This window comes from Myotis myotis, unplaced genomic scaffold (genome assembly GCF_014108235.1).
Source record: "Myotis myotis isolate mMyoMyo1 unplaced genomic scaffold, mMyoMyo1.p scaffold_m19_p_3, whole genome shotgun sequence".
NCBI lineage: Eukaryota > Metazoa > Chordata > Mammalia > Chiroptera > Vespertilionidae > Myotis > Myotis myotis.
This window is the reverse complement of record NW_023416335.1, coordinates 157,715,976-157,730,550: the sequence shown is the minus strand read 5'-3', so window position 1 is coordinate 157,730,550 and position 14,575 is coordinate 157,715,976. Positions and strand designations below refer to the sequence as shown.

Sequence of the window (14,575 nt, the reverse complement as noted above, 5' to 3'; positions counted from 1 at the left end):
GCCAGTTTCAGATTCTTTTTTTTTTTTTTTTTTAAATATATTTTATTGATTTTTTACAGAGAGGAAGGGAGAGAGATAGAGAGTTAGAAACATCGATGAGAGAGCAACATCGATTAGCTGCCTCCTGCACATCCCCTACTGGGGATGTGCCCGCAACCCAGGTACATGCCCTTGACCGGAATCGAACCTGGGACCTTTCAGTCCGCAAGCCGACGCTCTATCCACTGAGCCAAACCGGTTTTGGCAAGTTTCAGATTCTTAGCAAATACTTTCAACAATCCTATATGTTTTGTAGTAGGCCTATTTTTATAGCTGAAGCCAGACGTTAAGGTATCATTGTTAAATGGTCTACCGAATATTTGAACACAGGTATTTAATCAGTTTGAGAACCAGGAAGGAGTAATTCCTCGTCAAAAGGTTTAACCTATACACCCCATAATCATTCTGTGACAAAGAAAGTTAGTTGTACATTTCAAGGATGGTGGGAAAAATGGTGAAGGGAAAGGAATCAATGGTAGAAAGGGTTAGCAATAGCAAGGTCCTTGAGGTGGGAAGAAACAGAACTACAGCACTGGTGGCTGTAATAGCCTTGAACAATACAATTCTCTAAAAAAGTAACCAAGAATTGGCAGTTTGTTAACTGTACAGAAGGAAGGATGAGGAAATTTTGAGTTAATACAGTATCCCTAAGTTTCTTCCTGAAGTGAGAATTACTGGCTGTCTCAGACTTGACAGCCTAGGGGCCTATTGTTAGCCTAATAAAACTAATCTGTTCTATCCCAGTGAAATGGAAGCAGGGCATCATTCCCAGTCAGAAGTCAATTTGTGCTTCTCCAGGATAGCCTGCCACAAAGAAAAGGTACATATAATACTTTTAGTGACTGTCTTTGGGGAAGTTATTTAACCTCTTTGGTACTTAACTTTCACATCACTAAAATAATACTCTCATAGAAACCGAGAAGACTGGATTCAATAAAATATCTCTAAGTTTTAGATCCAAAAATCTTCCATGATGGTAATCTTCCTTTCTAACATTCCTTCTAGGTGTATCACTTATTCATTTTAGATTCTTCCTTTAAATTACTTATAGCCTTACTATTCCCAAATTTTAGTTCCTTGCTTTACCCCAGACCATATTACAACCTAAACCCAGAAAGTTTAACTTTACTCTTCTTAGGACTTCTATAGCACTATATTTATCATAAACTGGGTAATCACATGTACGTTTGCCTGGTACAGTTCTGGTTTTCACTCATTGTCTTAGCATGATTAAGGCTACCCTAATCATAATTTACTTTGCAGATTAAAATGTGAGAGAGCAGAGTGTTTGCATTGTATATAATAATCAAAATCCTTCCCTTCATAAGGTAGCTTCTGATGTTCTACAAAGTGTGGTCTTTTCATCACATCCATGATGCAATCTCTCCAATCCTCTATCAAGCTCTTACATGTCAAAATGTAACCAATGTGCACTGCCTCTCATAAAGGAAAGAAAAGGTCCAAAGTGTTCAGAAAGACTGTAGGTTAGAGAAGGAGCTGATTATTAAATAAAGAAGAATCAGCATATGATAATGCTTAACATCTGGGAAAGAAACTGAAAACAAGAAATATAACAATTAAGTTGTAGTCTCTGAAGGCAAGAAGGTCCTAGACAATAGGGTGGCAAAGGCCTGTGGTGAGCTATAAGGGGTCAATGGGAGATAAAAGAGGACATATGTAATACTTTCAACAATAAAGATAAAAAAAAAGAAGAAAAAAAGGTCTTAACAGATAGCCTAGTACATACAATACTTTCCTTCTTACCAGAAAGGAAAAGGCTGAGATTTTAAGGGGTAATCTGTGGCATTAAATCTTTTCAACTGAAGCTGAGGTCTTAAGAGTAATAAATGTGCTTTCATTTCTACAGTCTTTTTGCTTTCTGGGGGGAAGAGATCAAGCACCCACTGAGTTCATCCCACAAGAAGCCATAACTTTATTAATGATAGAAACAGTACAAATTTCAAACCAAGCTGCAGTAACTCTTTTGAAACACACAAAAAAGGGTCTTCCTTTTTAGATGGTTACATTGTTAATTCCTGTAAGAGAAAAGAGATAATCAGAGGTATAATAGGCAAACTGACAGAATTCAGGTCACTAAAATTTAAGGCAACTCAAGACAGGCTTTGGAATGAGGTTTCCTAATTGGCTGATAATAAACATAAGAAAATCAAGTCACCCATAATTGGTCAGGTCACTCCAGGGAGTCAGGAATCAAGGCTTGGACACTTACCATAATAGCATTTACAATATCATTACTGTTGTTCTTCAGGGCTCGGACTGCCTTGGCTCTTGACACATTTGCTTGTGACATGACCAATTCTATGTCCTTAACTTCCACACCTGTTTCATCAACCTGAGAGAGAGGGAAAAACACACGTAATAAACTAAAGGCAAGAACAATTTCAGTATAGTTTGTTGGAGTCAGTCTTAACTCAAAAACTATTTCACTCAATGGGACTTAAGAGAGTAAAACAATATAGAACCCACCCATCAATACAAACATAATACTACCTGGAGAGAATTAAAAGTATAAAAGATTTCCTTATATACCTCTTCCTCTTCACTCTCCTCTTGTACAGTTGGAGTCTGTGTGTTTTCTTGAATGTTTGAGACAGCTTCACCTTGAACTTTAAATTTCTCAGCAGCTGCTAGCTGTGCTTGCTGAGATAAATCCTCAATCTGTAGAACAGAAAATAAGAGATGCATATGAACAGATCTGTCTGTAGTAAGTGAAAGAAATCATTTACATATTTTCCAAACTTGCACTCTAAACTCACTTCAGGTTAACTTACTATAGCTATATAGCTTTAAATAGTTTGCCCTCACTCAGATCACTGTAGAAGTAGCTTATGTTTAAAGCAGTGATTTTCAACTGGAGGGGATATCTGTCCAATATCTGGAGTTTTTTAGTTTTTGCTTTTTTAAAATTACAACTGGATGTGATCCTGCTAAATAAAACATCTATAATGCATAGGGCAGCCCTTCCACAACAAAGAATTACTGACCCAAAATATCAATGGTGCTGAGCTTGAGAAACCCTGGTCTAGAGCAATTCCCATGAAAACTTTCCTTACCTTGGCTTCACCAAAAACTATGTAGGTATCTGAAGCAGGGCTCTTGTAGACATCTGGTTTTGTGATGACAAAGAGGATATTCTTAGATTTCCGTATAGTGACCCTGGTAACCCCTGTAACCTGTCGAAGACCCAGTTTGGACATAGCCTAAGGAACAAAAGAACATCAGGTTTTCAAATTTTTTAGAAGCAGCGCCAGGAAGTAAGGACCACAGTAATACCACATCCAAAAGAAAGTCTTTTTCTGGGCTAAGAAAAGTTTATGTAAGAATACAGAATGGATTCCCAGGACTTCTGGGTTTCCTGCCACAACAGCTTCTGTTACTTTAACTAAACACAATTCTACTCCCACCCAGAGTCTGTTCCTCTGAAGCTGCTTCATCAGAAATGGTCTTTCAAAAAAAAAAAAAAAAAAAAAAAAGGAAGTCCTTGGGCACCAGTCCTTGTTTATAACTTAAAGTATTACCTTCCGTGCCTTCTTTTCACTCCGGCTCTGTTTTGCTTTACTGACTGGTTCCTCATCGATTTCAGCTGCCGCCGCCAGCTAAAATAAAACAGTAAGCTGAAACGTAAGACTTGGATTCCACAATCCCCCTGTGGTTTTCCCTTTATGAAAGTTTACAGCTCCAGATATGTAAGTCATCTTCTCTGGTCAACCCTGGTTCTGCAGTGCTTCCTTATTCCAAGTATTTATACCAATGAGTAAGAGAATACCTACCTGGGCTTGTTGTGTGGTTGCCTGTGTGGAATCTTGTTCTTCGAGCTCTGGTACTGATTCATCACTGTCAGACTCTGTTCCAGACCCTAGGAGGCAAAATAATTTTTAGTAATTTTCAGTGGAGATTAAAAGGAGGCTTGCCACACCATGGCCTGCTTGGACTAGAGGTCACTGGCTTATTTTAAACCTCGTAAAGTTAAATGTAAACCAACTGACTTGTATAAAGTCAGCTTGATAGCCCCCTACTTAGTCACAAACTAGTGTGTATACATTCTTAAAGACCCAGCCCCAGAAATGAGAGGTAATTACTAGATTCAGCTGAACAGTTTATATACTATAACTGCTTCATTTCCCTCAAGGCCTTCACTTCTTCGCATAGGCGAACACCAATGACCTATGTAACTCCAACCACTATCCAATAGCCCAACCATCCCAGAAAGGTTCTGGCAGACAAGGTGTCTGCAGATACACGGAAGTGAAAAACACTTTCACATTGTGGCAGCAGATGAGGAAGGGAACTTTCCCCTTATCCTTTAAACTGCGTTTGGGGAGGCCAGAAGCAGTTATGTACACACAGTTAGCCTTATTTTCAAGCCACTGACCCCAGCAATTTGATCTAATAAATAGTACTAAAGATTCTCTCAATGATGCCAACCTACAGTTCCAATAGTCACCTTTACTAGTTATCGTCCTGTGACCTCTCCCATTTCTTTCAAACATAATTCATATATTTTAAGTTTTCCTCAATTGAAAGGCCAAGCACAATAGACTACTGAGGGAAAAAAGCATATACCTACACCATTCTCAGACTAGGAAAAATAGGTCTTTTAAACAAAGGAAGTCCCTGGGCACTGGTCCTTACTAATTCCAAGAAGTGAACAGAAATTCAAATAGTTCCAATATTCAATAGCTTCCCAATATTTTAGCAAATCCCAGGCCCAGGGACAAGGTTAGTGATGTGGTAGAAATTAGAGCAGATTAAGATCTAGAAGGTCTTTGGTTTTCAACATCACATCAGTTAGGTAAAATGATGGAAACTCAGGGTTAGTCTGGATCCCCATTACACAAGATGATACACAATGGACTATCTGAAATGATGAAAACCAAGATTGTTCTACATTCCTAGAGCTTTTGCACTTAAAATGATCATTCTAATTCTATTTTCAAACACAAGCAGATATTCTGGAGAAAGTGGCGCATCCTAGGGTTAGTAATGGTGGGTAGCCCCCAGGAGGAGTGTGGGCGACACACCATGCACACAGCAAACCAAGGCAAATACCCTTGTTGTTCTTCAGAACAGGTTGCTTGGCAGAGGGGGTTGGGGCAGGGATCCCAGCAGGTTTGGGGGTGGGCATGTTGACGAGGACCGGCTGGAAAGGCACTCCCCCCGAGATTGGTTCCGGGGGAATCAGAGGCGGCAGCTCATCCTCATCAGCGGGGGCTGAGGGCTTACAGGATGATTCCAGCACCAGCCCAGGTGAGGACGGCAGAGGTTGCTGTTTAGGAAGCAGAGGGGGAACTGGGGAGGGAGCAAGAGGCAGAGAGACTGTTGGGGTGGGTGCTGGAGAGACAGGTGCTGATCCAGCTTTAGGAAGGACCTTCTCAGAAGCCGCTGTTGCTAGAGGCGTAGATGTCTCAGACTTTGGAGGAGGAGCCAAGGGACCCTTTGGAGAAGTGCCTTTCTGAGTGGAGACTGCCAGTAGAGGGGTTGGAGGAGCCACTGCAGAAAGGGGTCCTTTAGTACCATTCTTGGCTGAGGGATCTGAGCACACAGGAGGTGAACTCTTCTTCTTGGCTGGTGGACCTTTCTGAGTGGGAGCTATGATGACTGGTGCATTTTCTGAAGCTGGGCCAGTAAGTACTGCTTTGAGAGCTGTGGAGCCTTCCTTTACTGGGAGCCCTTTAGATGCCTGAGGGGCAGTGGATCCCAAGGGACATGTGACTGGAACTGGTAAAGCAGGGGACTCTTTGGAGGATGGGATTGCTGGGCCACCTATGGGGGCTGGGGCAGCTGAGGGCTCTTTGGGGGATGGAGTTTTAGCTGGGGTTCTTTTAGGAGATGGAGTTGCTGGGGCCCCTTTGGGGGCTGGGGCAGCTGAGGGCTCTTTGGGGGATGAAGTTGATGGGGTCCCTTTGGGGGCTGGGGTAGCCGAGAGCTCTTTGGGGGATGAAGTTGATGGGGTCCCTTTGGGGGCTGGGGTAGCCGAGAGCTCTTTGGGGCCTGGAGGAGTCACAGGTGAAGGAGTAGAAGCCACTCTGGGGCCTGGTGTAGCTGAGACCTCTTTGGGGGATGGAGTTTTAGCTGGGGTTCTTTTAGGAGATGGAGTTGCTGGGGCCACTTTGGGGGCTGGAGAAGCTGAGGGCTCTTTGGGAGTTGGTGTTGCTGGGACTCCTTTGGGGGTTGGGGTATCTGAGGGCTCTTTGTGAGATGGAGCTGCTGGGGCTCCTTTAGGGGCTGGGATTCTTTTGGGGGATGAAGTTGTTGGGGCCCCTTTGGGGGCTGGGGTATCTGAGGGCTCTTTGGGGGATAGAGTTGCTGGGGTATCTGAGGGCTCTTTGGGGGATGAAGCTGCTGGAGCCCCTTTGGGGGCTGGGGTTTTTTTTGGGGATGAAGTTACTGGAGCCCCTTTGGGAGCTGAGGTTCTTTTGGGGGATGAAGTTGCTGGGGCCCCTTTGGGGGCTGGGGTATCTGAGGGCTCTTTGGGGGCTGGAGCTGCTGGGGCCCCTTTGGGCTCTTTGGAAGATGGAGCTGCTGGGGGCCCTTTGGGGGCTGGGGCAGCTGAGGGCTCTTTGGGGGCTGGAGCTGCTGGGGCCCCTTTGAACTCTTTGGGAGATGGAGTTGCTGGGGGCGCTTTGGGGGCTGGAGCTGCTGGGGCCCCTTTGGGCTCTTTGGGAGATGGAGTTGCTGGGGGCGCTTTGGGGGCTGGAGCTGCTGGGGCCCCTTTGGGCTCTTTGGAAGATGGAGTTGCTGGGGGCCCTTTGGGGGCTGGGGCAGCTGAGGGCTCTTTGGGGGCTGGAGCTGCTGGGGCCCCTTTGGGCTCTTTGGAAGATGGAGTTGCTGGGGGCCCTTTGGGGGCTGGGGTTCTTTTGGGGGATGAAGTTGTTGGGGCCTCTTTGGGGGTTGGGGCAGCTGAGGGCTCTTGGGGGGATGGAGTTGCTGGGGCTCCTTTGGGGGATGAAGTTGCTGGGGACCCTTTGGGGGCTGGGGTATCTGAGGGCTCTTTGGGGGATGGAGCTGCTGGGGCCCGTTTGGGGGCTGGGGCAGCTGAGGGCTCTTTGGGGGCTGGAGCTGCTGGGGGCCCTTTGGGGGCTGGGGCAGCTGAGGGCTCTTTGGGGGATGGAGCTGCTGGGGCCCCTTTGGGCTCTTTGGAAGATGGAGTTGCTGGGGGCCCTTTGGGGGCTGGGGTTCTTTTGGGGGATGAAGTTGTTGGGGCCTCTTTGGGGGTTGGGGCAGCTGAGGGCTCTTTGGGGGATGGAGTTGCTGGGGCCCCTTTGGGGGTTGGGGTTCTTTTGGGGGATGAAGTTGTTGGGGCCCCTTTGGGGGCTGGGGCAGCTGAGGGCTCTTTAGGGGCTGGGGTTGCTGGGGTATCCGAGAGTTCTTTGGGAGATGGAATTGCTGAGGCCTCTTTGGGGGCTGGGGCAGCTGAGGGCTCTTTGGGGGATGGAGTTGCTGGGGTACTTGAGGACTCTGTGGGAGATGGAGCCGCTGGAGCCCCTTTGGGGGCCAGGACAGCTGAGGGCTCTTTGGGGGATGGAGTTGTTGGGGCCCCTTTGGGGGCTGGGGTTCTTTTGGGGGGTGAAGTTGTTGGGGCCTCTTTGGGGGTTGGGGCAGCTGAGGGCTCTTTGGGAGATGGAGTTGTTGGGGCCCCTTTGGGGGTTGGGGTTCTTTTGGGGGATGAAGTTGTTGGGGCCTCTTTGGGGGTTGGGGCAGCTGAGGGCTCTTCAGAGGATGGAGTTGTTGAAGCCCTTTTGGGGGCTGGTGTATCTGAGGGCTCTTTGGGGGATAAGATTGCTGGGGCCCCTCTGGAGGCTGGGGCTGTTGGAGACTCTCTGGGGGGTGGCATAGCTACAGGCCCTGTGGGAGATGGAGTTGCTGAGGTCCCTTTGGTGAATGGGGCAGCTGGGGACTCTCTGGGGGATGAAGTTGCTGAGGTCCCTTTAGGGGAAGGAAGGGACATAACTGGGGGTTTGGGAGTCTCTTTAGGAGATGAGGTTGCTGGGCCCCTTTTTGGGGAGGTAGGAGCCATAGCTGAGGGAGTACAGGCCCCTTTGGGAGGTGGGGTAGCTGGGGCTCCTTTGGGAGAGGAAGGAGTAATAGCTGGAGGAGGAGGAGTCTCTTTAGGGGATGGTTTTGCTGGCCCCCCTTTGGGGGATGAGGAGACAGCAGCTGGGGAAGTAGGGGCCCCTTTGGGGGATGGAGGAGTGGAGGAATGCTTCTTGGTTAGTGATTCCTCAGGGACTTGAAAAGAAAAACTGGCCTCTGGAAGAAAGGAAGCTTCAATTCGAGAAACAGGAGATGAGAGATTGCCAGCAGGAGTATCAGAGACAGCGGCTACATTTTTAGAAACAGAGGGGGCAAGAGTTAAGGTAGTAGAAGTAGCCGAACCCTTCTTGGTTGGAGGTCCTCCAGTCTGAGGAGACACACTAGTCCCTAAAGAAGATGGGGATTCAGCTAGGTAAGTTCCTTTGGAAAATGCAGCAACAGAAGCACCAACATCCTCAGTTGGGCATCCTTCAGGAGAGGAGGCCACAAATGCCAATGCTGAGCTATGAGAAACACTATGACCTATCTTTGTAACTTGAGGATTACCAGCTGGGGGAAGAGAGGGAAAGGGTTCTGATTTGGGAATTTCAGAAGACAGTGCCACAGAAGCTGGAGAAGTAACATTCTGTGGGGATAATGTCATGGCTGGAGCCACAGAACAACTTTCAGAGGTGGGAGGAACCAAAGGTAAAGCAGTAAGAGCAGAAGTACCCTTCTTGGCTGGGTGGCTTTTAGGTGCTAGAGAGACAGTTCCTTCTAGAAAAGGGCTGGCTGTTGTTGTAGGAGTGGAGGTTCCTTTGGTAGTTGTAGGAGTCCCCCCAGAAGTGGCAGCACTTTCCAAAGGAAATGTAGCTACACTTGGGGTAGGAAGAGAACCTTTGAGAAGCACACTGGTAGGGTCTGGACTTGCATAAGGATCTGTCTTGATTAGAGAGGCTGGGGAAATAGCACCCAGAGGAGAGGGAGTAGCAGCAGCTGGCTTACCTACAGGCAGAGGCTCTACTTGGCTTTTGCTTGCTAAGGTGACTTCAGCACAGAGAGATATTTCCAGAGAAGATGTACTTTGGGGAGTGGGAGGATTCTGAGGGGCTGCCAGCGCCAATGGTAGTACAATAGGGTCTTTCTTGGTAGGGAGTCCTGCCTGAGCTGGTGAAATAGGGGTTCCTACAGGAGAGGCAGGGACAGTTTGGTGATCTTTCTGTGTTGGGAACTTGACCAGTTGTGAAGCAGGGAGACTTTTGAGCTCCGCAGGTGCTGGCAGAGGAGGGGAGCCTGGTATCCCCAGAGCAGTTGTTGCCCAAGGAGAAGGAAGCTCTTTGGGAGCCACAGGTGCCATAACCAAGGCAGTATGGGAAGCTGAGTTATTACTTATGAGACCTGATGAAATTGGAGGAGACACACAAGTAGCATTTACTACCTCAAAGGTGGTAGGTGTGGCAGAAATTGTAGAGGGGTCAGTCATCACAAGTGAGGTAATTCCAACAGAAGAAACAGGAGCTTTTTTCAAGCCTGGACTTCCTGGAGAAGCAGGAGGCATCTGGGCCTCTAAGGGTGGCTGATGAGTGGCATTAGGAGAGCCTTTGAGGGTGAGAGGGGCTGTAGGAGATAAGGGAGAAGAGACAGCTGAGGAACCAGAAGAGCTGTAGGAGGCTACACTAGTGATGGCAGAGAGTCCCTTATCAACCGACAGAGGCAGAGAGGAAGCTGGAGCCCCCACTGGAAAGGCAGCCACAGCAGCAGGAGCCACCTCATTTCTGGAAGGAGGGGGAGAAATTACAGATTGCTGAGAAGGGCAAGAGGCCCCTAGGGAAGAGTGGTGTACCGAAATGGTATCCACTATAGAATCGGACAGAACATTAGGGCCTGTTTGACCTACACACTGGACAGGAGAACCAAGACAACTCTGATGTAAAGGTACAAGATGAGAGCCCATAGGAGTGAGGAAAACTGGGGGGGCACTGGGAGTCATAGGAACAGACTGGGTTGAAAGAGGTAAGGCAGCAGGTGGAGTAAGGGGTCCCTTTAGGCTGAGGCTTACAGGGTTTTGTGGAGAAGCCAGAGCTGAGGAAATAGGTATGCCTTTGACCTGAGGGGAGGTGATGGCTAGGGGAGTAGTGGGTGGTGTCTGAGCACAGGAGGCTAATCCAGATTGAACAGAAGAGGCCAAGGGAGTTAAAGGCTGGGAAGGAACAGCACTGGCCGTACATGGAGGAATGGGGGTAACTTTTGGATTAGGGACTACTTGAGAGGGAGCTTGAATAGGAGAGGTCTTTGGTTCTGAGGAAGCAATGGGAGCTGACAGTGGTGTCACGGACCCTGACTTAGCCACAGCAGCTGAAGGAGGTGAACTAATAGGGTTAGGTGGACCAGCAGAGCTCTTCTGAACTGAGTGGGGAGGCAAGGCCACCAGAGTCAAGGGAGCTGAAGAGGGATGGGCACCTTTCAGAGTTGGAGTTATCATGGGAGAGGCCAGAGCTAAGGCAGCTGGGGAGATGGGAGGCCCTATTAGGTTTGGTAGGAAAGCTGGGGGGTCAGGGAGCGTAGGGGCAGCTCCCAAGGGCAGGGCTGTCCCAGAAGATGCCTGTGGAAAAGGAGCTTCAAAGGGGGTAGAGGCAATAGCAGAGGGAGAAAGGAATGGGGTAGGCTGGTTAGGGGTTGTCAGAGGGTGCTGTTGTGGGGGCAGGGAGCAAGGGGGGGGAAGGGTTGGCACAGGCTGCCCTGAGGCAGCAGTGACACTCAAGGCTGAAGACACAGGAAGCACAGCTGGAGGAGAAAAGCAAAAAAGGGAATAAAGGCAAGGGAAGGAAAAAAATAAAGGTGAGTTATGCAGCCCAACTTGGTATAACATGTTTCTAAGAAACACCAGAATTTTTAATCTGAGGAAAGTCACCACACAGGATTAGACAAAGGTGACAGGCAATAGCAACCCTTCCGAAACATAATTCAGGAGTCAAGTAAGAATACACCCCTCTCTTCCTTCCTTAAATGAACTCCAAGTCTTCTCACAGGCCATAGAATCACCACCACAAAAACAGCTGTTCCACCCTGTCCACCAGGGACCACGAACTAATTAAAACAGATACTGACAACCGGAATAGGAAGGTAGTGAGTGTTGGTGATGATGAGGAATGAGACAAAACCAGGTCTTTATATGCTCAGGTTACCACCAGGCCAGGAAAAGCCTGACTCTCTGAATAAGGCTTAAAGAAGTGGGTGTCTGGCAGAATTCAATTCTTCATAAAGTTGAAACGCTTCAGAATTTAATACTAAACTATTAAATCAGTCACTAAGCCTCCCTGTGCTTCAGCTTACTTACCCAAAACAAACAAACAAACAAACAAACCAACAAAACAAGTGAGTTGTATTCCATAGTCTACAGACCTTCCCAGGTAATGTTACCTCCAAACATCAATCTCAGATGAATTAGACTGCCAGGGAGAGAGCTTAGTCACAAGGTAGGGACTGTATTATAATACTGTAACCCAACTGGTTAAGCCAGACTGCGGTTCTATTTTGGAAGTAGGGAATTGCAGTGGAGAGAATACATTGGATCTCCACCCCTTAATGTGGATAAGTATGTCATTCTGTCAAAATAGACCAGTATCTGGCACTAGAGTAAAGCTAAGCAAGATATTCTGAATGACAGAAAAATCCATGCTTATTATTCAGGAGGTAACACAGGAGTAGAATAACAAATGCTCAACACTTTGAAGGGAATATTTAAAATAAAACAAAACAAAAAAGCCTGTAGCATGCAAATTCACAATTTTCTTAAAGTATTGTAGCACAGAAAAGACAGGCAGCTCAACCAGTTTTTCTTGGAGGGTTGGTAGGTAAAAGTCTTATGATTAAAATGCAATGCTTTCTAACATAATCATAATTTGAAACTTAGAATGTTTTCCTCTGATGGGATAAGGACCAAATTACTTGGTTTAGACACCATAACCTATTTCCTGAGATAGTTTTCTCAGGTACTCTATTTAATGGCATTCCCTTTGAAGCTTGAAACCAAATTATTCGAAATTCATCTGAATTTCACTCTCTACATTTGTAAAATCAAGTTGTTCAACGAGACCTGAGCATTTTTATTTAGCACCGAATTACAGGATCTTTAGAGAGCAGCCCTTTAGTCCCCTATAGTTCAAAGATTTCACATAGCTCATTCCCAAACTCAGGGACGCCCTCCCTTTTCTTTACCAGCAGCTGTATTAATCCCTTCAGCTGCTGAAATCAGACAGGTGGAGAGGGCGGACTTTAACACTTTCAACTATAAACAACTCTATTTTAATTCCAGAAGACGGGAATTGTTCTTAAGTGACAGGTGCAGTTAAAAAAAAAAAACTAATTTACTATAAGAAGAAAAAAAAAAAGATTACACCCTGAAGATTCCCTTCATTTAGTTTTGCACAACTCAGCAAGATCTTCATTAAAAAAGTAGTTTCACTAATCCCTTTCTCAAGTTTTATAGAGAAGCACTTTAACCAGACTTCAAAACTTGCCTTTACACCATGTTCTACACTCATTAATTTCAAAGCTGAAAAATAGTCAAAGGGAAGCTTTAATTCAATTCTGGGTTCCAGACAAGCTGTTGGACATCTCATCACCAATCCATAAAACAAGTAAACCGACCAAGAGGGTCCTTGGTCCCAGGACACATTTACCACAGCACACATCTCATCAGACACGTGATGAGGGCACAATGCCAAGCTCTGCCATCTAAAACCTTGATGCAACTTGCTGGCTGGACCTTCTTAGAAAAAGCTCAGGTCTCCTTGGCCTGCCAGTGTGTCATCCAGTTCAAATGGGAAAGAATCACCGAGCCCCTGCCCAGCCCAGCTTTGCAAGCTCCCTTGGAGGCAGTGGCCCCGCCTACAAAACAGGCCAGGGAGCTTCCCACGTTCTTGAATCTTAAATGTACGGTTTTCACCCCACTCCCAAACGAAGTCCCTCCAAGGACAGCAGTTAATATCCTGGACGCTCATCCCCGACAGAGCTACAGCCTCACCGTCTCTAACGAGAGACAACTCTGAAAGACAGAAGGGCATTCTCTTTGTCGCTGCACCCCCCGAATGGCTTTAGGGTCCATCTCACCATCTCAGTCAGTCATCGGCGCGGGGACTAGGGGGTCCTACCTGTCTCAGCCTGGGGCTGTGGCAGCTCCTGCTCCGTAGCAGGGACGGTTTCTGTGGCTTCGCCGGGCATTTCTGAAGGAAATAAAAAGGAGGCCTGAACTGACCGGGACCGGTCTGCTGCCCCCAACCCAGAGGCAGGTATTTTTCAAAAACTGCAGAAAACCGTGGCGCAAAATCATCACGAGGGTGTTTGGGGACAACCCTCCCCAGGAAGCTGGCAAGAGCCGAGAAGCGTGACGTGACCCGCACATCGCTAACCCGGCGAGTCGCCCCTTCTTCCCCGCTCCGCTCCACTCCGCAGAGGGCGGCCTTCCCGGCCCCCCGCGGCTCGTGTGATTCCCCGTTTCCAACCCCACTCCCCACACGACGGCCATCGGCACTGCGTTCGCACCCCGAGAGGGAGGCTCCGGCCGCGAGGCACGGCAGACGCTACTATGAACCACCTCCCTCCCCCCGTTCACGCCGCCCGGGCTGGACCTCCCGGTCTCCGTGGGCCGACTTTCGGGAATCAAGAGGGAAAAGAGGGAGCCTTAGCCCCAAACACTCGTCACAATAAGAACGACGTGTGTGTGTGTGCGCGGAGGGGGAGGGGGAGGGGGCGGACTTCCAAGGCCGTGACCCCTTCACCTCCTACGGGTGATCCTGAAGCCGTTCCCAACAGCAGACACACTTCGCCTCCGCCCCCAACACCGCAAAGGCTCCCACCACGCCAGCCCCGGACTAACAGCGCGGCCCGCGGCCCTCCTGCCCTGCTTTTGCCAGGACACCAATCGCGGACCCCATTTTGTCCGGAGACACCAAAGCCACAATTCCCAGGGTCGAGTAGGAACCGGGGGGGGCCCACATAAAGCCCCTGACTCTCTTTAGGTCTCAGTCCCCCGGGGTGGCTTAGGCCGCAAGAAAGGCGGATGGTTGCGGATAGAGTAACAGCGAGGACACAACTTACTGTGCGGGGAACGCGGAACCAAGATGGCGGCAGAAAGAGAGCGAGCGACAGCGTGACCCACGCCTGTTGCAGGAGGAAGCCAGGCGGAGGGGGCGGGACTAGAGATCGCGTCCGGGTCAGGAGCTGCAGCCAGTCACTTCCTCTCACTAATGACCCGTCCGCGGCGGCCTGTCTGTTCCCAACAGGGGTGGTGACGAGTCTAAATAAGGATAAGGATTCAGAGCTGGGACGCGCAGGCCTGCCGGGAGCTGTCTGCTCCGAGCCACGTGGTCCGGAGATAGCCGACCCCTTCCGTCCCCCAGGTTGAAGCGTCTGGACCGGTGAAGGAAGGGTAAATGCCATGAGAGAAGCAACCTACCCCTGCAAATAGTGCAGCGTTATTATTTCGACTTTTGCTTTTCCT

At 48.3% G+C, this 14,575-nt stretch overlaps 1 protein-coding gene across 6 annotated transcripts; it reads right to left on the bottom strand.

The window, feature by feature from the left end:
• Positions 1 to 1,948: 1,948 nt before the first annotated feature.
• On the bottom strand, positions 1,949 to 14,328 carry NACA (nascent polypeptide associated complex subunit alpha). 6 transcript variants are annotated; one of them, XM_036297849.1, is made up of 8 exons: positions 14,173 to 14,328; positions 13,227 to 13,298; positions 3,831 to 3,916; positions 3,579 to 3,656; positions 3,114 to 3,260; positions 2,590 to 2,718; positions 2,270 to 2,392; positions 1,949 to 2,075 (listed from the first exon to the last, which is right to left on the bottom strand). In XM_036297849.1, the coding sequence occupies exons 2-8, from the start codon at positions 13,294 to 13,296 to the stop codon at positions 2,061 to 2,063; spliced, it is 648 nt and encodes a 215-aa protein (XP_036153742.1). In that variant the 5' UTR covers positions 13,297 to 13,298; positions 14,173 to 14,328; the 3' UTR covers positions 1,949 to 2,060. The 6 variants fall into 6 exon arrangements, with proteins under 6 accessions (XP_036153742.1, XP_036153743.1, XP_036153740.1 ...); XM_036297850.1 differs by lacking the exon at positions 14,173 to 14,328 and adding an exon at positions 13,618 to 13,636; XM_036297847.1 differs by lacking the exons at positions 13,227 to 13,298; positions 14,173 to 14,328 and adding exons at positions 5,110 to 5,961; positions 6,016 to 12,318.
• Between the last annotated feature and the right edge of the window lie 247 nt (positions 14,329 to 14,575).